The sequence below is a fragment of the Atta cephalotes genome, assembly GCF_000143395.1.
Source record: "Atta cephalotes unplaced genomic scaffold scaffold00032, whole genome shotgun sequence".
Taxonomy (NCBI): domain Eukaryota; kingdom Metazoa; phylum Arthropoda; class Insecta; order Hymenoptera; family Formicidae; genus Atta; species Atta cephalotes.
The window spans coordinates 2,207,516-2,232,843 of record NW_012130096.1 but is presented as its reverse complement, the minus strand read 5'-3'; the positions used below and the strand labels follow the sequence as shown (position 1 = coordinate 2,232,843).

Here is a 25,328-nt window from a genome sequence, read left to right as displayed (position 1 = left end):
ATTAGATACGTATATTACATTCGCACTAAAACATTTAAGATTAAGATTCACTTTGACTAAAAGTAGAATTTCTATTACTTAATTAGATTGAAAATAATTATGTAGGACGCTCCAACTAATTACTAAAATGGCAAAATTTTTTACAGAATTGCTCATTATATTTCAGTATCTTATGTAATTATTTTGATAGTCTACAACAAAATTTATTCTCAGGTTTGTATTTACCTCTTAAATTTTTAGATAGTTTAGCAAAATTGTTCTTTCCATGAAGATTCTATAAATTTCCCCTCTTGATAATAAGAGAAAAAGAGGAAGAGAGAGAGAGAGAGAGAGAGAGAGAAAGAGAGAGAGAGAGAGCGCGCATAAAGATAAATGTATGACTTGCGTATTCTAAAATAATGCATAAAAAAAACACATTTTTCTTTAATTTTCGAAACAATTTTCTGAACAATTTTGTGAGAAATTCATCATTGATGGAAATCAAAACATGCAATTATCAAAATAAATGTATATGTCTCTTATAGAGATACATTTATTTTGTCTCTTATAGAGACATACATTATATACATTTATTTTCAAATCATCAATATTTCTATATAATATTATAACTCGCAGGAAAAATGTAAAGAGAGAACATAATAATGGAAGAATCATATGGAAAAATAAACGCGATTTTTCGCATCAGCGACATTCCGCGTTCCATCGCGAAACGATCGCGATTGCGTTCAGCAAAGATTATTTATCCTTACAAGGATCTGTAAATTCACCGGCTCGCGGAAAGTATAAAAATAATGTTTCAGCCGCGTGTAATAATAATAATGTAAACACTTTTATCGGCTATCGATTTCGGTCGACCTGCACCGCTTCTTTTATTACGGGGAGTATATATCGGGATACGTGATCCGAGATTGATCGCGGCTAAGTCTAAGTCGCGGCATTAACGAAAAGTCAATCTCGTTGATCGGCTTTGCGGGACCGCTCTTCGGTATCCACGTCCGAAAGAGCGTTTTCGGATCGTCGCGCGTCTCGCGCGTAAATTAATAATATAAATGCGCCTGAGAGGGGCGAGCGCGCGTAAAACATATTAATGACTAAATGGAAAAAAAATAGTAGAAGGTCGTGATCCACTTATATGCATCTCTCTGCTTATTACGAGGCGTTACAGTCGGCGGCCGTTGCGGCCACCCCGGCGGCTACACAGTTGAACTATAAATAAATTTTCCGATACGCTGCTCTTTTTGCCGATGAAAAAAAAAATACACACCACACACACACACACACACACACACACACACACACACACACACACACACACACACACACACACACACACACACACGCATACATACATTCTTCCCTTGCACGCGCGTAAACGCGCACGTAAATTGCGCCGTGCATATTTTTACGGGCCTGTTCGTACACGGTCGCCGTTAACGTCAACCGATCTCCGAATCCGCATGCATCCCCGTTGTAAAAAAAAAGTCCCTTCTCTCGAGCAAGGCATCCGCGCGCGGAAACCGCGTTTTGAAAATCGAAGTCCATCGAGTGTCGCGTGGTGTACCGAGACATCGCCGTTAATAACCTTTGATATTTCATTAATGAAGAACACTTCTTTGTTTCTCGCTCGAAAAGGTTACGGAGGAATGTAATAATAAAGCGTTGCTTCTCGGACGTTAAACATTTGTCTCCCTCTTCGTGTTGGAGAGTGCGCGAAGTGAAACGTGCTGTTAGGAATGATAAAAAACTCGCGAACAGCCGCGTCCTGTACTTTTTAGAGATCCTTTAAAAGTGTAGACACGAACCGCGCTTTGTACACTGAGAGAAAAAAAAACTGCAATTATCATAATTTAACTGTAACTTATAGTCGTTTTTTTTTGGGACAATTATGTATTTACAGTTGTTTTAATGATGCGAATATAAATAGTCGATTGTCTTATTAATAATAATCACACACTGCTTGGAAATCTTTAGTTTTTTTGTTATCACATTTTTTTAGTTGTTATTGCCATATAAATAATAAAGTCCATTCTACAATTGCGTAGTTGTAGAATTGATCAATCACAGTCAAATTGGGGGAGAATATTCGACTAATTGGTCAATTTTTACAACCATAATCACTTACAATTTCGCTTGTAGAGTTTTTGAGAAAACAATTATATTCATTATAATTGTGATTGTATTTGCTGAATAACAACTTTTTAAATTTTATTTACCATTTATATCTTGATATTTTACTATATTAATAATTGAAATTATTACTTATAGTATAACCTCTCTCTCTCTCTCTCTCTCTTTCCTCATATTTGAGAGCTTAATAAAGCAAGAATATTTTGGAATATTTTAATAACATTGTAGCAGCAACGTTATTGAAATGTTCCAAAATATTTCTTGCTTCCTGAGAAAATTATCATATATGGTTATTATTGTTACCATTATAGCAGTAATAATCATACTCAAGCAGAACAATGAAGTCACAATAAAGTCAAAATAACATTAAAATGAATCGGAAATGATTGAAAAATGACTTTTAATGATCATTTTGACATCATTTTGATATCACAATGATTTGTTGTCCTGCGTGGGTAAAAATGAAATTTCTAACCATAATTATTTTATCATGCAATTATAGTCACGAATACCACTTTTTTTCAATATAGTGCTTCTAATTTCGGTAAAATCACGTAAGAGAGAAAGATATTTACTATTTCTTTCTCTTTTCTTTCTATTTTTTTCTTACCTCTTTTTCTCTCTCTCAGGAGCTCTCAGGCGGATCAATCAAAAATGTTTTATGTCTAAGGCCGATTGTGTATCTTAAAATGGAGTGTATCTAAAAATGATAAAAGTGAGCAAATCCATTTGAATATTTATAATTTCATTGATCAACATCTAATAAACGCTCACTTTTGTTATTTTCACCTCGTTTCAAGATACACACAATCGATCCCCAAACTTTTATTAGGGCGGTACAATATTTTTATTCGCGTCGAGAGAAAAAAAGAGAGGACTCCTTTCAATTCGATCGATAAATATTAACTGCTTTAACGTATAATCGACCATATCGATCACATTTTAAATTTGGCAAATACGGGATAAATCGGGCGGAGACGTTTGCATAATCGCGCGATTGCACGCGGTCGAAGATGTTCCTCCTCGATATCCCACCTCCGTCCCAGTCACTGCCGTTTACCAGTGGATTAAGGATAAAATGAGGCAAAAAGGGTCCCGATTAGAGAAAAAGGAATCAATCTCGTGTATCAATTGTCGTGCACGCCTTTCCGTTTCCCAAGGTGAAACAGGTGGTACTCGCTATTACCGTGCTGCGGCTTTTATTACATTTTGCCCGCTAGTAGACATAAATGGGACATGTCGATCGAATTACTTCTAACGCGCGCCATACCTGACGATGAGGACTATATATCGACGGTAGCTGTACGGCTAGGTCGGGGATGTCTCTTAAGAGAAAACGGTAGATGTATGTACAACCTAATTTGGTAAAGGTATAACACATAGTCGGCCAAGCAGGTATTTCTCAGCGATATACATATACACGGTGCATCAGAAGTCCCGCCGGGTCTCACCCCATCTGTCGGATCCGTTTTGCTTCGCGAATTTCGAGTTGAACTTTCTTTAGTAAAATCTTAAAGAGCTTAACCCGATATATAACGTGAAGTCGAAAAAAAGAAGGAACTAAAATCAGTTGGAAGCAAAGGGAAAAATTTCAAACAAATTAAATAAATAAAACAAGAATAATAAAAAACTCTAGAGAATGTAAATCACAAAAATACAAATGCCAAGTTTACAAGTTCAAATTTCTTATTAAATAACAAATTAATTTGACGTTTTTCTACCCCTTGCTTTTGATTATCCTCAATAATTAACAAAAACAAAAATATGACCGAATTGTGTGGAGATTAAAAAGAATGTCGCAGTCAAATACATTAAATTAGAGCAAATCACATGTTAAGATATATATATATATATATATGATATGAATACATTAGCATTGGTAAATTTCTTAAAGAGTCGAAACTAAAGATCGAAACGTCTAATTAATTTATTATTTAACGAAGAATTTAAATTCGCACACGAATACCTACTATTGGTTCCATTTGACATTTATATTTTTGTGATGGAAAAAACAAATGCTGTACGTCAACAAGTACCTACGTTTTGCGGTTATAAAAATGCAACCGAAAGGAGAAAAGAATTGATGACGACGGAAGCAAGTGGAATAGAGTTCGTCTAATCGTAAATCTTCGGGCGAGTTCTCACTGAAAACGGATCAACGATCAGCTTCCCAAAGCCTTTGAGAAACCACTACTGCTCAAGAAAACGCGCGATTTTTTTATACACCCTTTATAGCATTTGCACTGAGGTCTTTCCCTTTATGTCAAACAGGAAGAATTTGAGATGCAGAATTTGAGATAGATCAAAGTCGTAACATCACTCGTTCCTCCGGAATATCACGGGGGACCAACGATTCTTCTGTTTCTATTTTCTAATGGATATACACCAGCAAACAATTCGCCGCTCGATTGAAATTCGCGTAGTCTCGTTTTCTCGTTTGCCTGTCGATGCTTAAACTAGTATCAACATAGATAGGTCGAGATGTCATAGACCTTGCGATCGGATCTCCTCCATAGAAAGAACAGTTTTTATTCAAGTGCCGAAAAATTTTGCTGGATACAAATTTGAAAATAATTTCGTCGAATCATCAAAATAATACAATATAAACTCTAATATCTAATAGTATCTAAATAATATCAAAATAATTATGTAAGACATTCAAGTTACTAGAAAACATAATTCTTTTGCAGCATTGTTTATTATGCTTGAGTTTCCTACATAATTGTTTTAATGATCCAACAAAATTGTCTTCAGATCTGTATTTAATTAAATTGTTAGATAACAAAATCATTCTTTCCATGCCCAAATACGAAATTATACGCGTGACTTTCATGACGTATAAAATGGGTATCATTTTTCGCGAAGCTCTTATCGCAGATTACATCGTGTGCAGGCGAAGGGAAAATTTGAAGTTAACGAAATATTCTGTTTTTCGATAAGGCGAAAATGCCATAGCGGACATTATCATTATCGTTGGAAGCTGTCATGTTCAGCTGAAAGGTGGGACAGGCGACAGATTGTTATCGTGGATTGTAATAGGTTCGTTCTCTCTTCAGCTGCCACTTTTCGCACTTGTCCACACTTCTCTCTTTCTCATTTTTTTCTCCCATCTCGTTTTTCTTCGCCAAGCGTGAACTACAACACGCCGTTTCATTTAGAGCTGCGGAGAGTCTAATAAAGTGCAGCTGGAAAGAACGGACTTAATGCGAAGTCGGGTCGGGGGAAATCAAAGTTCTCGTGTGATAGAACCGGAACTGCAATTGCAGTTTGACATCGCACAAAATGTTACGTCCGCCTGATTCGATCTTACGAATTCCCGAATATGAAACTTCCATTAAATTTCAATTTAATTTATTTTCCCACACATATTTTCAATACTGACATATTTTATATAATAATAAGGAAATAATGAGGAAATTTAATTGCGAATATTCTTCTTGAGAAATAATCCTTCTTTGACTTCTTGACATATTAATGTCTCCTTTGATATATTAAGTATAATAATTGATTCTATTCATCATATTCGATATCACGATAAGATTGAAAAGTATGGATACTATTAACAATAATAATTGTATCTAAATACTTTTTGACAATGAGGAAAAAATTTTCAATAAATTGAGAGAAATGAAAGCAGACGATTAATGTAGTAAATAAACGTGCAATCGTCTTTTTCTAACCAAAGTACTTGGTAGGAATCGGAATATGATACTTCGTTGCTATCGAAGCATCAAAAGCGCCGATAAAATCAGAGGTTCGCGACTCGAGGCGAAGGTGACATAACGGCGACGACATGTACGGTCGAACGATAAGAGATGCTATAATAATCTTACGTAAAGCCGGAAGTGTACCAATCGCAAGTTGTGTATCGCAAGTCACGAATTGCAAAGCGGAAGCGCATCTCCGCCCACCATAGGAAAATAAATGCTGCAGGCTTATTTTGTAACTCTTAACGGAAATTTCGTTATCATTATAACGCTGCTACGCAGTTGTTTCACCATGATAAAAATGCTGCGTAGTGGCTATTTAATGATAACGAAATTTGCGTTACGAGTTACAGAATAAATCTGCTGGATTTAATTGCAAATACTTTTCTTGAGAAATAATTGTCTTCTTGGCTGTATTATGAATAACAATTGATTCTATTTATAATATATTCAATATCGCGATGAGATCGAAGATTGTTGATAAATTACTATCATTATCTGTTACTATGACTGTATCTAAATCGCATCTGTGTTTTTTGACGCTTATATTATTCAAATCAACTTTTAAAAATAAGGCTTTAATCTCGTTCTTCGTTCATACTATTTACAAACACGATAAATGCAAATACAACAGAAATTGAAAATAAAATCACTGGCTGGAAGTGCTTCATAATTCTCAAGAAAATATGAGTGCCATTCACGTAATTAGCAACGAAATGTAATATGTGTTGTAGCAATTAATTTCAAATATTCTCGGTTATAGAAAAAGCAAGATAGCTTTATTTACGCGCGCTCCAAGATAGCATTTTCTCAAGCGTTAAAACATTAATACAACAAGAGATGCAAAAGAATGGATCTAACAGCGCGAGAATAATTATGAAATTAAAGTAAACAAGAAAAGAGAGAGAGAGAGAGAGAGAGAGATTGCTAATAAAATTATCTGTTTATTAGCTCAAATTGTGTACATAAATGCCCCTCCCCGCGTCGCGTGCACAAATCCGCGAACTAAAATACATGTAACACGCACATGCGAATAACCGTGAAAAATAGTGAATGCACGTTATCTTAATGGAAAACAAGAAGCTCCTTCGTCTATTATCAGTTTTGTTTTCGAATGCCCGACATACTAAAAAACTCTCACGTACCGTTGTCCATAACGCGGAAAATCTCCGCGTGCATTTTTATAGATAAACAATCGCTTCGTGCACCTACGGTCCTGAATTTCGATATTCGTATCGTCGATTGTGTAATAGATTAGCGAAAAGACCTCTTTTAAGCTCTTCTCTCTCTCTCTCTCTCTCTCTCTTCTTTTCTTTTCTTCTTTCAATTTGAAATAAATTAAGCTAGGATTATACGAACGGATATCGTGACGGAAACTTAGTTGCAAGTTCATAGCAAAGTTGGAATTGATTAAAATAAGTCAAGCAAGCGCTGTGAAGGCGACTGTAAAGCACGCGTCGTTCGCGATTTTGTATTTGATTGTATGTAATCTATCGATTCTCTTTAAAACGTATAGTAAAAGATTCATGAATGTAAAGATACAGCGTTACTTATGCGCGAGACGTTATATGAATGGATGATTATTAGTAAAATCTTACTCTGGGTCAACATTTCTTGCCTTTCGAACGGCAAAATATCCGTTGTGGAAGGTGAAAAAAATTACAGTACAGAAATAACCGTGTATCCGTTTAAGTTATTGCGAATCGACGGACGATTTCGCGATCAAAGTCCGTTCGAAATCGGAGCGAGTGCGATTTCGCAGAAAGGTCCACTTTACGCCGTGCGAATCTCGCGCGGCACACCTAAGAGACGTTGAAAGCACTGCTACGAAAAACACTCTCCGTCCCAGGAGAAATTCTCGAACACGGCCCAGCACTAGTACAAAATCATCCCTCTCTGACTCACCCCCGTGACACGCTCTGAATTGAGTACCCGAGGACACGGGGGCGGCCGTCCGTAATCGCGTTATTTAGGATTCTTCACGAGGCGAGCAGAGCGAGAGACGCGGCGCAACTAGCCAGGGTAGTCCCGAGAAAGTAAACCACCCCGAGGAAAAGTAGGGTGGCTCGTCCGGCGGCGTGCTCGTTACGCCGTACCCGCCCAACGCCAGAGAGAGAAATAGAGGACCGTCGATCTTCTCGACTTCTCCGCGAGAGAGATTCCAGCGATGCTGGCCGATAATCGGCACGATAGCATGATGGGACCAACACAGATGGGTGAGATAGAAAAACGGAACGTACAGACAAGGGGAAAAGGAAAAGGAAAGAAAACTGAAAAAGAGACCACCTTTTACATCCCCGAGCTATACTCGCCCGTGTCGAGTGCGTCACGCATCCTTTCCGGTATTCCTGGCGCGAGGCGGCGGAGGCTGCTGCGATGCGCGAACGAGGCGAGGCGAGGCGAGGCGAGGCGAGGTGAGGCGTTGCGATGCGAGGCGAGGTGAGAGACAGGAGACTCGATCCTCCCTCCCGAGAGCAAGCGAGCGAACGAGCGAGCGAGCGGCCACCCCTCGTCGACGCGGTCGTGGCGATCGTCAACGGAGATCCTTCTCTCCCGCGAGTCGCGCGCGTTGCGAGAGTCGGCGACAAGCTGCGCTTCTCCGCCGTGCGTCTCGACCGGAGGGTGCGCACGGAATTGACGAGGGCGAGAGAGGGTGAAAAGGTAGGCGGCGGAGGGCGGGGATGAGAGAAGGCGCTCTCGCACTCACATGTCTGTCGTGTGATGAAATCGGCGCGCGCGCGACATACCCCTGTATCACCGACGATGGGGTACGATGGGATGCGAGGACGAGCACCGGGTCGGGACTGTGGTCATCACGCCGATGACGATGACAACGACGACGACGACGACGACGACGATGACGACGACGATGACGGTGCTTGCTGCTGCCTTCTTCTCCTTCCTATACCAATCGACTCTACTGCGACTGTCACTTCCTCGCGCGCGTTACGAGACTCGTGCGATCGACGGCGACGTCGTCGTCGGTGCGCGTGGTGTCCCCGTTAGACTGTCGCCGACCGACTGACGCGTGATTACATGCATGGTTTAACGCGGCCCCGACATCGCTCAGGGCGGGACGCAACCGAACGTGTGCTAGTTGCTACGAACGAGGTAGAGAAAGAGGAGAGTCGGATAGGGGTGGCGAGACGGATAGACGAACGCGAGGATGCGGTCGAGTGAGAGAGATTTCGTTTGTGGGGTGAGATGAGAAGGGTGAAAGAGAAGGGAGGGAGGGAAGGGGAGAGAGAGAGAGAGAAAGAGAGAGAGAGAGAGGCGCGCGTAAGAGGAGCGTTCAACACAGAGGAATGCTCCACGCGTAAGTCGTGATCGGTGCTGGCGCGGGATCAGAATAAAGACTGACTGTGATGGTAGTGGTGATGATAGTGGTGGTAATGCTTGTGGTAGAGAGAGCGCTTCTGGACGAGGAAGGTAATTTAACCCCCGCTTCCCTCCCTCCCCCCCCTCCTCTCTCTCTCAATTTATTCGACTGACTTGATCAAGGGGGTGCGAGCGAGGGAGAGAAGCTCGAGATGAGGAAGAGAGAAAACGAAGAGGGAAGTGACTAGAAGAACGAGGAAAAGGTTATTTGGAAGAGAGACTGGAAAGAGGGAAAGAGCAAGATTAGAAATATAGGAAGGGGAAGGCTCGGAAAAAGAGGGACAAGTTGGTGTGCGTGTATATGTGCATCCCGATATGCGCTTGTGCAATTATGAGCAACAGAGATGGGAAACGCATGAGAAACAGAGAGAGGGAAACGACAAACGGCGCTGTACTCCGATAACATTCGCGTTGGCACCGCGAGGCACACTAAGGGCGTGGGCAATCCGCGAGGAAGCAAGCGAGCGAGCGAACAGGACTGGTGCGAACGACGATGGACTACATTGATTTTGATTTTCGAAGGCGCGCGCATTTCGTATTCTCTGGATCTGCCCATTCATGCCGCTCCCGTCTCCCTAACTGCTGAGGACATTGGTCTTGTCCTCGTACGAAAAGGAGAACATTTCGGTGCACCGGGTACAGTTTTAGGATTTTAAAGGCGTTGCAACTTGTTTACATAAACGTGAGCGCGACCGCATTCAAAATTTGATTTATTAGTCGAATATATAATGTGATGTTAGCATTCAAACAATGAAAAATGATCATCACTTTTTATTATGTATAAAAAAATGTCCGTTCTTTTCATGAGAAGACTGATTATTTTACCAATTCTTTTTCAATTAAAGAGATATATACAGAGTTTACAGCAATTGCAAAATATTTATTTGATAATTGACTTGAAATTACATCATTATGATTTGAAGGAATAAAGGCTTGATATATTGGTCATTCTCATATGGAAAGAACAGATTGAAATCTCATTGATCTTTATCTCATGATTTATTAGACAGACACATCTAATAGGTAGAGACATACAAGTCACTTGCAATGTCGCGCGGCAATGTAACGAGCACGTAGTGATATTAATTTATAGTTTTACACAAGGCGGTACCAAATATACGAAGAGAGAACAGAGTAAACCTGTATAGTATACGCTTCCTTCCCATCGCACCATAGACTTCATCTATGCTCCCGCAGAAGTCAAGCGCTCGCGCGACTGCGTATAAATCTGTACGATTGTTCTACTTAGCAATAAATAAATATCCATTAGAGTGAATTTAGATCACATGAAGTATCCGAAGCCGAAGGTTCGTTTTATAGCATCCCAGTAATACCTGTCCCAATTCTCCTTCGTAGAGAGCTCCTCGCTGAAAATCACGACGTTTCCGCATGATGATTTTACTTGTCAATAATACCGTTAAATTTTAACAGAAAGTCATTGTTCTCAAGTTTACCTCACTGGAACACCGCTCTGTGTTAAATTGACTTCAGTATGATCATTTTTTTCACAGATATCGATCGTAACATCGCTGAAATGTTCGGACGGCCACTGTTTACAACGCCATTTTTGGATAATTTTCGTTGGAGTGATCTCTATGAATTCGCCGTGAATATTGCCACCGAATAGTTCAAATTGACCATTTTTCTTCGGCTCTAGCTTTACCGGGTTCTTCGTAAATGCTTGTACCATCTGTGAAAATTAAAAATTCTGTTATAAGTTGGCTAGTGGCTTAGTTTACATTAATACCGTCTATATTGAGACAATAATTTGGTAAAATTATTACCTCGATCGAAGAGAGGACGTTGTAAAATTCATCCGCTCTGCATTGAAATTTTACATTTTGCTTAATTGTAGTAGTTGAGATTTTACAGTTTGCTGTTTTGTTATTGTTCGTTGGCGTCATTGCAGCATTCATTTGCATCTTGAGAGGAAATACATTATTAATTATTTTACTACTTTATATTATAAATATATTATACATACTTTAATATTAAAACCAGATGTTATATTAGAAATATTTTCCTTTTCTTTATCGTTATCTTTTTTAGGAAGTATCATTCCTTTCGTAAACTCTGCAAATAAAAAAAAATGGATTACAAATGTTATATTTTTTTTTAAATATGAGCAATTTACATCACAAGTTAGAAAATTAACTTACCTTCTTTTAGAGAAGATACATATTTCTTTAATTTTTCTCTTATTGCATCTTTACCCTTAGTATGTAAGAATTGTTTAACTTTCTCCCCTTCATCTGTACTATCTTTTAATGTAACTTCAATCTATAAATTACAAGACATGTGTCTATTTAAATTCTGGCATAGCAATTTAGTAGTATACTAAATATCAAAGGAAAACTGATTACTGATCGAGAAACCAACATTAAAATGAAACAAATAATAGTTTTAACCAGATTGCCTAATTTAATAATTATATAATTCAATTAAAAATACTTACATCTACTTCACTAATATCATTTTCTTCAGAGAGATTAGGAATATTAATTTTACCCTCAATATCTTTACTGGAGTTTCCATCTGATATCCATTTAAGAACAATATTCCATTCATAAAAGAAAATAAGTTTCCCTTTTCTATTATTTGCTACCGCCTCACCTTCACATTTTTCCATTTCTGTTATTTTACATAATACTACAAATTGAAATAAGATTTATGGATAAAGTTTAAAAATATTATAATTTCAGGACATAGTATAGTGTTCCATTTTCATAAGATATGATAAAATGTTTTAGATGAAAGCAGAACGGTTTCAAAAAAAAACATTTTGATCACGTCGCTTTTTTTAGGTGAAAACGCTAAAAACATATGAAGATCACCTTTACTTTTTTATATGAAATTATATAATTATTTTACATATTATTCCACTAATTTTTCTGCATATAAAAGTATTAAGATAGAGATATTAAAAAGCAAGTTAATGAGATATTTTATACTGTATTCTGATATACATATTAACGTTAAATGTCTTTATTAATATCTATTAATATTTGATTTTTTGATAATTGTGCCTTAATACTTTTGTGAACAGAATATTGAAATTAATCAATTACTCGTTTAAAAAATTATCCATTCTCCAATTTTTTTTCATTTGATATCTCTACCTTAATATTTTTATATGCAGAATTAGAAGAATCATATTAATTAAAAAAACCAATAACATAATCAAAACATAACGTATCCCTCGAAATCTTTCTATCTGGAATATTTTTTCATATCATATTTTTCAAGATATTTGCCTGTGGCAATTAAAGAGACACTTTACATATTCTTTCCAAATTTCCAATTTTATAAATGCATGTTACCAACCTCCTTCTCCCTCAATTTTGAAATTTATAAAAAGTTCTTTCAACTTTTCTTGTGACCATGCACAGGCATTCTTCTCTGTCCTACAGAATAATTTTAATACATTAAAAAGTATAAAGAAAAAACCATACTTTGAGAAACAATCAAATGCTGATATACATTATTAGAATCGAATAGTCGACTTAAAGATATTTCAACTAATACGATTATGGAGCAACATACCAATGCCAGTTATTAACATTGGTTGCATCAGGTCTCTCTTCCACAATCCAACGTGGGTCGCCTTCGCCCCATTTTGCCATACTTCCAAGTGGTTGTCGGGAATTTAACAATAACGTTCCGAGCCAAGCACACTGGAATTGGAGCTCAAGGCAATTTCCAATTCGCAAAGCCGTTGGAGATAAATCGCCGAGCTAACCTTCTAGAAAACTCAGTTTTCCAGAACAGCAACTGAAACTCGCCTGCGTAACATAACCTATGTTTTAAACGGTAACGAGATGACCATCAGCGTCGATGAACATCCGTTAATGAAGAGATCCATTGTGATTTTTTTCGGCATATACGCGTTACTTACTTACGAGTCGTCCTACGAACTGCGGTTAGCAAGCGTTCCGAGTTTAATGTCGGGCCGCGTTTTTCGGGACGGCTCGCTCGTAAAATGCAAGTGTTCCGTTTGCACTTACGAGGTGTTGCTTCGCGCGGTGGTTTATCGTGGGACGACGACAGAACCCGCTGTCAGAGTCAACAATGTCGATTAATAATACTGATTCGCTCGCGAATCACCAGTCTAGACTGCCATAAAACGAATCTGATTATCTGACGCTGACCGAATTGGCGTGCAAGCCGCGGAGCATGTTCGAGCATTCTGGAAACTTCGACTGGGATTGATACCGAGGTGGCGCACTCACGCGCGATTTTCGATCACGGTGTTACAAATGGCGGAATTTTCTCCGGCGGCATATATCAATTTGCTGATCTTAATTACATATTGGAATTACTGTTCGCGATTATTAGATAACTTATAATTAACAATGCACTAATTTATCGACTAGATTCTGCATTCTCCTTTATATTATCATTATTTCGATGCTTAAGGACGATGTTTTGTTTTTAAGAATAAGTTTTCTTTTTTTTTTTTTTTAAATTAAAACAAACTTATTTTTGGTCAAAATTTTAGGTGCTTAAATATTTTAGAGTGATTTTATATACATATTTAATTCTGCAAATCGCGCGCCGAAATCTTTTTTAGTCTTGAAATATAATCATGAACACGAAGTAGAGAATAGTATAATAATATAATATAATATATAGTAATTTAATAATTTTTGATGTCAATTCTTTCTTTTAAGTAACGATTATCTTTAACAAAGAATTATTTTCTTGATGAATAATCCTTATAAAATATCCTTATTACAAATTTTAGAAAAACATTGATACTTAAAACAAGATGTTCTTTTGAGGAATATTATAAAATTGATCAAAGAAATGGCTTTATATAATAAATAAATTAAATATGTTTTAATTTAATAATCTTAATTAAAATGTATAGAATTTAGAATAGGTTTTGAATAAATTTGATGCTTGATAGATTTGCGGATATATAAACTTTTGAAACAGATAATTGTTATTTGCGTATACAATATGTATGTTTTTTTGTGTAAATTGCCTGAATGAGTTTCGATTGAACACCCCGTGTATGTAATATTCTAACAACAAGAAAAACGTAGAACGAATTTAAATCAAAATAATATTGTGGTTTTCTCCAAAAATAAATTAAATATACATATAAATTTATAAATGAATTATATATATGATTTATTTTTGGAGCCACAAAGCTATTTTATTTTATTTTACGTGGGACATTCTCAATTCCCAGTCTCTGTGCATCCAGTGTTTCAATCCAGATTGGAATTTGGATTGACTTTTTATATATAATAATTCTGTGAAATCTATTGAGATTTAGAATCGTTTGCATCGTGATTGCTTACAGCGAAACATTTGCAGAATATCAGACATCAAAGAGAACAAAGAGAACAAAGGGAGAGAGGTTTTATTACATTTCTTTGTCAAATTATTTATTACACATTACAGATAAGATCATTGTCACAGTCACGGCGAACGTTTCGCTTGTATTATTTTGATCTTCTTGAACAAAAAGTCATCCTCTTATATTACTCGAGTGTGTATAACAGTATTTGTTCTAATATTACTAATTCGACTTGTCCACGAATGAATCTCGATCATGTTTATCGTATATCTTTAAACCCGATTCCACCAATGTAGGATTAACTTTAATCTCGGTTTAATTTATTCTTTATCTACTCTAATTCTTAGAATTACAAGTATTAGAATTATCTACTCTAATACTTAGAATTAATCTTTATCTTAGAATTTATTTAAATTTTAGAATTAGAAAAAGATAAAGAGTGAACTGAATTGAGATTAAATAAATTAAACTTATATTGGTGGAACCAGAATCCTTAAGAACAGAGGTCGGCTTTGAAGTTATTATTATCATTATATTGAATCTCGTTAATAAAAAAGTCATGGATATTTGTTTTCTTCCTCAGTACAAATATCTACATAACCTTTGATTTCGCTTCTTTATTCGCAAAGCCCAAGATATTCTTTGGTTCTTTACAGAAAAAACGCCGATCCCTGTTCAAGAATATATAATAATCGATCCTTTTAATGCGCTAAAAAAAGATCGGTATTTAATTGCAAAAAAAAGTCAGGGCTCTATTTATATTTGTAGCCCTCTTGCGCCGGTCCTGGAGCGGGATAAGTAGCGGTTCCTTCGTATCGTATCATCGGCCGATACCCATTCTGATCGGCGATATAATCGACAAACTGGGTCCTACCATCTGGCAGCAGCACATGATAGGTTCCCGTGGCCTCCATGTCCTTCCTCATTTCGCGATGCCCAAAGTCTAGACCTGCCGCCGCGTCCTGGACCTCGTACGAAAACTCATAGTTCGCTGGATCCTAACATAAGTTTCAATAAGAACATGTCTAATAACAGCGGGAACAGGTGATCGATTGGTATTTTAAAATGAGATGAAAATTACAAAAGTGAGAAAGTGTTACTAAATGTTTTAATAAAATTATAAATATTTTAGTAAATTTGCTCTTTTGTCATTTTCACCTCATTTCAAGATCCCCAGAAAAGTGTCACAAGGAATAAGTTCCACTTGACATTTGCAATATTTACGAGCATTCACAGAAAGAAGTTTTGCTAAAGTATTTAAAAATTATGCTACAGATTTGAAAATAATTTTGTTAAACTTCCAAAATAATTATATAAGACGCTCGAACTGATTGCTAGAATGTTAAAACTTTTTGCAGCATTATTCATCATGTTTGAGTTACATAATTATTTTGATAGTTCAACTTAAAGTTTTTAGATCTGTACTATCTACCTAAATTTTTAGATACCTTACGTAGAAAAAAATTTGGTTGAATTAACTGGAATTCTGATGGAAAATGAACGATTCGAAATTCTGATTGAGTTCTTAGATTTCTGGTTAAATCTGAATGTTGATTATTTCAACTAGAATTTTAGATTTAATCTAATAGATTTAACAAAAAATCTTGTAGATTTAATTAAAATTCTGATCCGTTTATTTTTCAGAATTCTAGTTAATTCAACTAAACATTTTTTCTGTGCAGCAAAATCATTCTTTTTTGCCCTCGTTTAAATTTGATAAACAACAAGGTTGTATTTAACAGAGAAAACAGCAATTGTCATAAAATTCTTCAGTATGATTGCCCTTAAATCCTCATTAGATCTAATGTATAAACCAATTATATTAAAGAATTTTACAACAGTAGTAAAATTGCTTTCTCTGTTCAATGTAGTCAATCAATGGCTGCTTAACAGTTGAGAGAGTGCTCGCTGTTATTAGTGTTCTAAATAATTCTTATATATCATCTAATCAGACTTTTTTAGATCTAGAAGAATACATTAATAATACCGAGCGCTCCGTGATTTTTTAATAGTTGGTTCCTACACTTATTGTTAGGTCCAGCAAAGAATCACTCACACGAGCGTTTACTCAGTTTTTTCTACTTAACGCAACTAATGATATTCGCAAGTGTTGCGAATGTCAAAGAGAACATATCCAAGAATCACATATTGCACATTCTGAAAATAAATAAAGTGAATCTCGACGATTAGCGGATCTCTAATGATTAAGATTCAGTTTCACAACTTATGGTTAACTTAATCGAGGTTTAACTTATTCCTTTCCTCTTTCTAATGCTAGAATTGGAAAGAGATTGGAAAGAAATAAATTGAACCTCGGTTAACTGTGAGTTATGAAACTGAACCTAAGTCATCATCTAGTCTGAAGGACCTCGCACCAATCTTATGAAAAATGTTTTTCTGCGGATTTTTGGATATGTTGTAGTTCTCTTTATTCTGAACAAGTTTCAATGGGCACAACTTGATCCTATGAGCTTTGAAAGATCCAGATTTTGGACATGATTACTGGACCTTTCAAGACTTATAACGCGAAAACGGCTCATAAGATCAAATTGTACTCATTGACACTTGTTTAGAATAAAGAGAATTATAACATATCCAAAAATTAGCCAAATCCGCAGAATAGACATTTTTCATAAGATGGGTATGGGATCCTTTTTCTTATATTTCTTTTTTTTCTCGAAGTTATTTATTATATATAATAAATACATACTTACACCGGCCCAATCGTCCGGATGACCGGTCCCGCCTCCTCCAGTACGAGGACCAGGTGGAAGATAAGCCGGACCTTGTGGTTCATTCCGAACTCCTACTAGAAACATCGCTAATAGTGCCGCCTGTGCGAAAGAAGAAACACGGAAACTTGTACACGTATTGATGAAAAAGAAAGATTCTGACGTAACGAATTAAGGAGAAAACGATTTCGCACCACTGATGCGAACACGTCTTGCGCACCATTCGATGCAAAATGATAAATAAATTAATTAAATGTGATTAATTATATTATGATATAAAGAGAAGCTTTTTTACTACTACAAGAAAAAGAGTTGATTAACTCTTTATCACATTTGCCGATTTACACAAAATCTTTCGCAGAATTTTAATGAAAATTCTACAAAATGCTTCCGCGAACCATTTGTACCAACCTTACGGATCATTAGAAATTCGATAAAATTGTACGATCGTTCGCGAAACTGAGATGGTTCATCTTGACAACCATGGTTTTATAGCGCCCAATTCAGTTCCGACGGGACGATGATTGGAGTACGCAATATTCGTTATTCGGAGAGTTTTGGTGCGATCGCATAACTGTAATTACGGTTAATAATAAAACCGCAGATTTCTGCAATGGGTCTAATCATTCGTTCGATGTAATCGCGATGATTCCTGATTCTGCAATTGTCGAAATACGAAGCCATGTCTCTTCCTCTTCGTTATATTTTCAAGTGATTCGTAACGATCAGAGGAGATGTCTCGCGTTCTTAAAATTGGATTATCGAATTTTAAAAAGATTTAATTACTTTACTGTCATTCTAAGCTATTATTATGACATAAAATTCACTAAATAGACAAATCCAGAATTTATTTCTGTTAATATTATTATTAAGAGACCGATAAAGCGTTCAGATAGTTTCTTAATTCTATGTGAAAAACGCGTTTGGCAATATTCCAAGAATTTGTTAGCGGGTTTGCTCGATGGTGATTGCCATATAATTTGCATGAAAGCCTTACTCAAGAGATAGAGATAACAATAAGTTAGATTAATAGTTCTCCTTTCGATTGCATCACTGTTTTTTCCGTAGGCAGATACATCGCAAGATTTAAATGATGTGTTGCAAGATATCGTAATAGATATCACGAATCAAATTGCAACAATAAACGATGCGATTTTAAAGTAGTATTTTACTTCACATTAATTCACTTAAGGATGTATCACATTGTATAGTCCCTGCAAAGAAAATTAATTTGGAAATGTATTTAATATTTACACTTTAAATAAACTACGTACATATGAAAATTGTGTGAATAAGATTATATTTCTATTTAATAATATATTTTTGTTTCGTTTAGTTATTTTATTTGTTATTTTTAAAAATTAAAATTTAAAAAATGATAACAAAAATCTAATTTTTTTTATGTAAGTTTTTTTAAATATTCAAAATTATTTATGCAAAGTATTTTATTCACTAATCAGTTACAATAAGGATATTTAGAACAAATATTTTATTTATTTACTAGACAATTAGTTCATGTAGTTATACATGAATAATTTTGAATACATTATGTACTTATATTAAAAAAATTGAAATTTTTGTTATTTATTTTATACATTTCCATATATTTTTATTAGAGCACAAATTAAACAAATATTCATACTACTATTCATAAAAATAACTTACAATCCAGATAAAATTTCATCAAATTTCATCAAATTAGGCATATTATTTTCAAATATGATTTAGAATAATTTGTAATTTTTTCATAATTTTATCATTTTAAAAATATATATAAAATATCATTAAAGAGGAACAGTTCGCGTTAGATAAATCTTTTAGTTCGTGCATCATAGACACTTGTTGCTAAAAATTTCTATGAAATTATAAGTGAGTGAACAAGAGAGAGAGAAAAAGAGAGAAAAACACTGTCTGCGTTTAGCAGAAAAAGCAACTTCCCAGACAACAAAGTCCGTAATATCGTGATATAAAACATCTTAAAGATGTTTTAAAATAGACTTAAAGGTATTTTTGTGAGAACAGTCCAGAAGATTTACAATATATCCATTTTTACTAATGTAAATTAACTTTGACCTCGGTTTAATTTATTCTTTACCTTTTTTTTATGTTTAGAACTGAAAAAAAGAGGAAAAAGTTAAATCGAGAGTTAAACTACATTAATAGAAACGAGCATTAAAGATATTTTTACGAGAACAGTTTAAAACTTAATCTAAAATGTACTTTTTGCTTCCTATTTCTTTATAATTTTTACTTCTTGCTTTTTTCTCTCTTTATGATCGTTTTATCGACAATCGTGTTCCTTATCTCTTTCGAAGTGAACTTTTATTTTAGACAGAAAACGAAAAAATTGTGCTATGTACAAGATAAGAAGTAAAAAGGCAAGAGATAAAAAAGTAGTAAGAAGCAAAAAAGCAAAGAGCACGGTGTAAATTAGGCTTTAAAAACATATTATAAACGATTTTTATTATACAATTAAAAACGTTTTAAATTTTATGTTATCTGAATTTATAACTATTATAAGATTTTTTAATATGATTATTTAATGCTAGTATCCACCAATGTATTGGGTTGTCCGGAAAATTCGTGCCGCAAAAGATTTAAATAAATGTATACTAAAATTTAAATCTTCTGCGTTTCAATTTTCTTTCAAAATCGACACGAACTTTCCGGACAACCCTACATAGATTAACTTTAATTTCGGTTCAACTAACTCTTTATCTTTTACTAATTTTTAGAATTAGAAAAAACTGAAGAGTTAGTTGAACCGAGATAAAAATTTATTACATTGGTGTAGAAACGGGTATTAGACATTTACAGTGAGAGCAAAAAATATTCGTACAAGGAAATTTTTTATTAAAATAATCTTATTTGTAAAAAATAAACATTAATTAACAATTTTATACAATGAATATATTCTGTTCTAACATAAATAAATGAGCTTCGCGTGTATTCCTGATTTTAGAAAAATTTTATTTTTTATATTTTAGCTAAATTTAGATTTTAGCTAAATTTCTCAACTGCACGAATACTTTTTGAGCATCTAAACAATAGAATCTTTAATTTTTGCTTATTTTTCAGATGATATATTTTCTAATAATTAATACACATATCTAATAATTAATACTCTTTTTCATGTATATAATTTTAAGAAACATACATCTATATTTTATTTTTTATTCTTTATAAATAAATTGTTAATTTCTCAGCAAAAAATGATCGTCAATTAAACATCGAATCGATGTCGAATTAATGTTGAAATCATCATATCGATTCGACATCAATTCGATGACTCATTTCTCACTGGATATTTACTTTTTTAAAATAAAGATTTTTTTTTAATATTTTCTCTGCACGAATACTTTTTGCACTCACTGTAGATGTAGTGAGAAACCAAAAGCAAATTGAGAGGATGGGCAGAATAAAGGCATAATTCTACTTAGGTTCTTTTTCCGGCAATTAGCTTTTTCATGTAATTATCGTAATAGAGAAGTATTATAACATGTAATTTCTTAAAGACATTACATAAATTCATTTGATATTGTATTCATTTGTATATAATAAAAAAGTACTCGGTAAAAAATTTTTCATGCATGAATATGTATAAATATACATAACACGCATAAATATTCATAATATATGTATAATTATATATGAAATGTGTCCATACATATTCAAGCATCCTTTTTTCTTTCGTAAAATTACTTTTTAGTGTAATAGAAATAATAATAGTAATGTGAAAACATAAAAAATAATTAAAAGGATAATCTTCGCATTGTTTGTTTTTAGAAAAAAATAAGTTTGGAAAAATATTAAAAAATTAGCTCATACATAATTATGCATAATTTTATATATTTTAATTATACATAAATAATTTTTTACATTTCTTCAAACATATTTATGCATGAAAAATTTTTTACCATAGCAAATTATTTTAATTTTTATTAATATCAAGGTTTTATAATTAGTTCCGCCCATCCTCTCAATTATATATATTAAAGAATTTTATAACAATTGTAGCTGCTTTTTCTGCTGAATGCAGCTATTGTTGAAATATTTTAATGTTGTAAAATGTAAATTGTAAATGGATATTTTATAACGCACGTGTAGTTTTCACTGAATGGACGAGCAGAATAAGCGGTAAATTGAGCGTTATAGGAAGGAGTTTTTTTTTACGTTGCCAGGCAACATGAAAACAATTCCGAGAACTGTGAATGCGCCTGAGGCAAACAAATTTCGTGGAACCGAGTTTTTCCGGATCAGGCGAGTCTTTAATATATTTTTGACAGTTTTAATTCATTTAATTTTCCGATTGACGATTTATTATCGTACGCTGATTTAACAAATACGTTGCAGTAACTTTTTACTTTCTTTTCACACAAATATAGAACTTCACAAATTGCGTTATGAACTTATCGTAAAGCCAATCTATGCAAGCTAAGCAAATTACGTGCGATTTGCCGTTTGTATGAAATTCGTGAAGCACGAATAGATAGAGTCGAGTTTGCATTGTCATTTAGTATTCGTACCGATTCGCCAGTGATTTTTCGACAACATCAAAGCGAATCGTTGCAAATGAATAAATTGTATTAGTTCGTATGTACGGAAAAAGTTACATTAAACAAGCAAATAAATGAGTCGCGAATAGTAGTATAGTATATTTTTGTCTAATTGTTTAATATAATTAAGATTGAATGAGTTATATGTTATACTCACTTTTATTATAAAGAGATTTATGGACAATATTTAATCATAGTCATTTCTATATGTGAATAGAAATTTCTTATTTATATACATCACATAAAACACTTCATGTATGTATTTATATATTTACATATAAATTTATATCTACATAAAATTTATTTATAAATTCTTTTACATTCCCTGAAAGACTCGTTACTATATTAGAGATTGAAGTATATTAGAGAGAGAGAGAGAAATATTTAATTTAACAAATCAAAAGAAAAAAACCAATAATTTAGTGAACTTTGCTTTTGATTAATCAAATTCGATCTCAATCTTCTGATACGGATATTAAGAAATATAACAGAACTCAAATTTCACGTAGATATGAATTTGTTACTTATAAATGTAAATATGTATACAAAAAATTCAAATACATAAATACAAGTAATTAAGAGCAGTTAAAGAATTATTAGCAAATGGTTAATACGAGACTGCCACGGCAAATGCTTCTGAAAACCAATAAAACATTTCAACGCGTCGTAGTATCGCGATATGTTAGCAATATTGTATTTTAAACACAACAGCTTATACCTCAACATGACCTTGTTAACTGCGAAGTGAGTCGCGCCGGCCGGTAGCCGGCCATTCGCATACTTCAAGTCTATGCTATTGTCGTGTGCGGACGAACTATGTTTCGCACGGCATCGCGCATTTAACCGGTAATTCTATCAAATCGAGTGCTGTCGGGGATAATATCGGCAAGTGATTCATCATGGGTGTCAGTGCGAACGACGAATCTCGGAAGATAAATCAAATATATGCGTGATTACATTCAGTATATTCGCTAGCATCGCATCAGTACCTTTTTTGAACTCATTGGACGCGTTCAAGCTGAATAAATTAAGAAATTAGACTGCTAGTCTAATTGTCGCGAGGAATAGAATTGCTTGTTGCTTATAGATCCAATCAATCACATTTAATCGTTCGGCGAACAAGCTAGCTTTGTTTTGAACTTGCCCATTGCGCTTTTATTTTCGTAGAAATCTTATTCGAAGACTTCACAGGTTTTCAGTATTGCACGTTTTTTCTCGGTGATTCTGTTGAATTTAGCGTAAGCAATAATTTGCGAACGAAAATGACTGCATGAACAACGAAATTTTGTGATTAATAATTAAGTCGTGAAGTGAGCTGCGCATCGCCGGCCGATGGAACATGGCGCTTAGTCTCTATTCGAGTCTCCAGGTCGCAGATGGATGGACGCTTCATGCAGCGTTGTGTGTTTCCTCGACAATTCAGTTGAATTAGTGTTACTTGATGAAATGGGAACAAAGTGATCGTATGAACAAGGAATTTTACGATATCGCGAAGTGAGCTACGGTAGTCGACAACCAGTAGAGCGGGGCGCTCATTCAGTCTATACCGTTGCGTTGTGCGCGAATGGACGGACATTTTACGCAGTAAATTATATTTATTATATTGTCCTTTTCCTCGGTAAATTCTGTCGAATTTACAACTACCAGAAGCAATAATTTGAACGAAAGTGAGCAATGAATTACGCGATTAAGTTGCAAAATGTACTCTCGCGAACGTACGGATTTTTTCGAGGTCGTCCCGCTGTGTTACGTTTTCAAATTTTGTCGTTAATACATATGCGTCGTAATTTTCATGAAAATCTCGTGCGTAGATGAACGCTTCTTTTCTCACGCATTTCGTTCTTAATTTCATCGAACGGGCGATGCCAAAATGACGCTGAAATGATGATTGAAATAGGAATGAGTGTATATTTGCGACAAGTGTATAATTATTGCAATCAGACAAGGGTGAGGGTTCCTGGAAGAGCCGGACAACAGAAGTCACAACATCCTAGGCATCAGCGTGTCAGCATCGCGAGGTAGATGAAACATCAAACGATGAGTACTAAACTGAATTTATTCATCTCACGCAACAATTAATTCTTTTCTACCGATTGATGCATCGATTTTCCTCGCCGGTGCGTTCATTTGATTTTTGAATGTTAAATCGATTAAGGATGACAGGATCGTTTGGTATTATTGAGACATAATACTTAATTATTCTCTTTCAAATTTATGCAATTTGCATCAAAATAATATTATTAAAATATTATCACGAAGTATTGAAAATCACACACATTCTTTAGCTACCGTCAAGTTCAGAAAAAATTTCTTTGACGAAGGATTTGCGATTCATAGGCCTGATTAACAAGATGCTTTATTCTCTTTCAAATTCAGTATTCATTTTGCATTAAAATGCTATCACGGAATATTGAAACATGAAAATCATGTGTCTTTGATCGCCATCAGATTTAAAAAAATATTTTTTTCGAATGAATTTATACAAAGGCCTGATTTACAAAATTTTATTAGCATTAACGTGCTAGTTTTCCAGTGAATTATAGAAAACTAGAAACTAAAAAATATCTTAAATTATATTTTTTAATTGCCATTCTTGTAAAAAAAATTTTTTTTAAATTTTTGATTTATAATTATAATTGTAATTATATTTAAATTATATTTATAATGATAGATATTAAAAAAAAATTTTAATTATATTTTTTTATTTGTTTTCTAATTTGCTACAAGATCAGCATGGTAGTTGCTAGTAAAAACATCGTGTAAATCAGATTTATATCGTAATAATAAATTTTCCGAGCCAGTGATCAAACACAATCTATCGATTGAGGTAAATTCCTGGAACTACGAGAAAATGCGAATTTCATGGAACTGAATTCTGACCATACTGTACTTCTTTTGCATCTATGTTATGCAGAATAAAATTTTTTTTAATTTTTTGCAGTGATTTTCTTGGAAATAATTTTCCGTAATGATACAAAATATATTTATGATTTTCGATAGCAGCGAAATAGTGTGTTACTTTTTAAATTAAAAAGAAAATTTATAAAGTAGTATTAAATATTAATTAAATATATTTAAACAGCATCTATCTTTTTTCTTTCTCAGAATAAAAACGAATTATTTATCTTGAACAAGATTTATAATATTTCTTTTCTATTATATTTAGCGGATTCTATTATGCATTTATTCCAAAAGAAGTATTTTTCTCTTTTTTCCTCTTTCAAGGAACGAGTATTGCAAATTTACAACGTTCACTTTAAAATTAAATTCGAGATATATTCAGAAAATAAATTTTAAATCGCGCAAATTATATTTATTAAGAACTTTAGATGGAAATGAATATACGTAGCATTGAATTAAAATAAAGTATAACTTCTACCTCCAGAGAGAAAAACTATATCAACAAATATCATAATTTGATATTGATTTTTCTTTTAGTCGTTTTTTAAGTCGTTTTTTAATAAAAACAGTAAAAAAATTGTTTTTTCACTGGCAAGACGATTCTCTCTCTCTCTCTCTC

General features: G+C 34.2%; 2 protein-coding genes across 2 annotated transcripts; both read right to left on the bottom strand.

Moving 5' to 3' along the window:
* Positions 1-8,123: 8,123 nt before the first annotated feature.
* On the bottom strand, positions 8,124-17,675 carry LOC105621291 (pro-resilin-like). Its single transcript, XM_012202756.1, has 4 exons — positions 17,664-17,675; positions 17,235-17,354; positions 15,277-15,518; positions 8,124-8,223 (listed from the first exon to the last, which is right to left on the bottom strand). Exons 1-4 carry the CDS (start codon positions 17,673-17,675, stop codon positions 8,124-8,126), a joined length of 474 nt encoding a protein of 157 aa, XP_012058146.1.
* Positions 10,495-12,835, bottom strand: LOC105621164 (activator of 90 kDa heat shock protein ATPase homolog 1). Its single transcript, XM_012202634.1, has 8 exons — positions 12,756-12,835; positions 12,537-12,616; positions 11,668-11,861; positions 11,372-11,492; positions 11,197-11,285; positions 10,997-11,134; positions 10,667-10,902; positions 10,495-10,579 (listed from the first exon to the last, which is right to left on the bottom strand). The coding sequence occupies exons 1-8, from the start codon at positions 12,833-12,835 to the stop codon at positions 10,495-10,497; spliced, it is 1,023 nt and encodes a 340-aa protein (XP_012058024.1).
* Positions 17,676-25,328: the final 7,653 nt, after the last annotated feature.

Coding starts and splice junctions, on each gene's coding strand:
- LOC105621291 (XM_012202756.1), bottom strand. Junction 15,519..17,234: donor ATCCGGACGATTGGGCCGGT/GTAAGTATGTAT, acceptor AACTTATGTTAG/GATCCAGCGAACTATGAGTT. Junction 8,224..15,276: donor CAAGAGGGCTACAAATATAA/ATAGAGCCCTGA, acceptor GCCTCGCCTCGC/CTCGTTCGCGCATCGCAGCA.
- LOC105621164 (XM_012202634.1), bottom strand. CDS start 12,835: ATGGCAAAATGGGGCGAAGGCGACCCACGTTGGATTGTGGAAGAGAGA. Junction 12,617..12,755: donor AATGTTAATAACTGGCATTG/GTATGTTGCTCC, acceptor ATTATTCTGTAG/GACAGAGAAGAATGCCTGTG. Junction 10,903..10,996: donor ACGTCCTCTCTTCGATCGAG/GTAATAATTTTA, acceptor TAATTTTCACAG/ATGGTACAAGCATTTACGAA.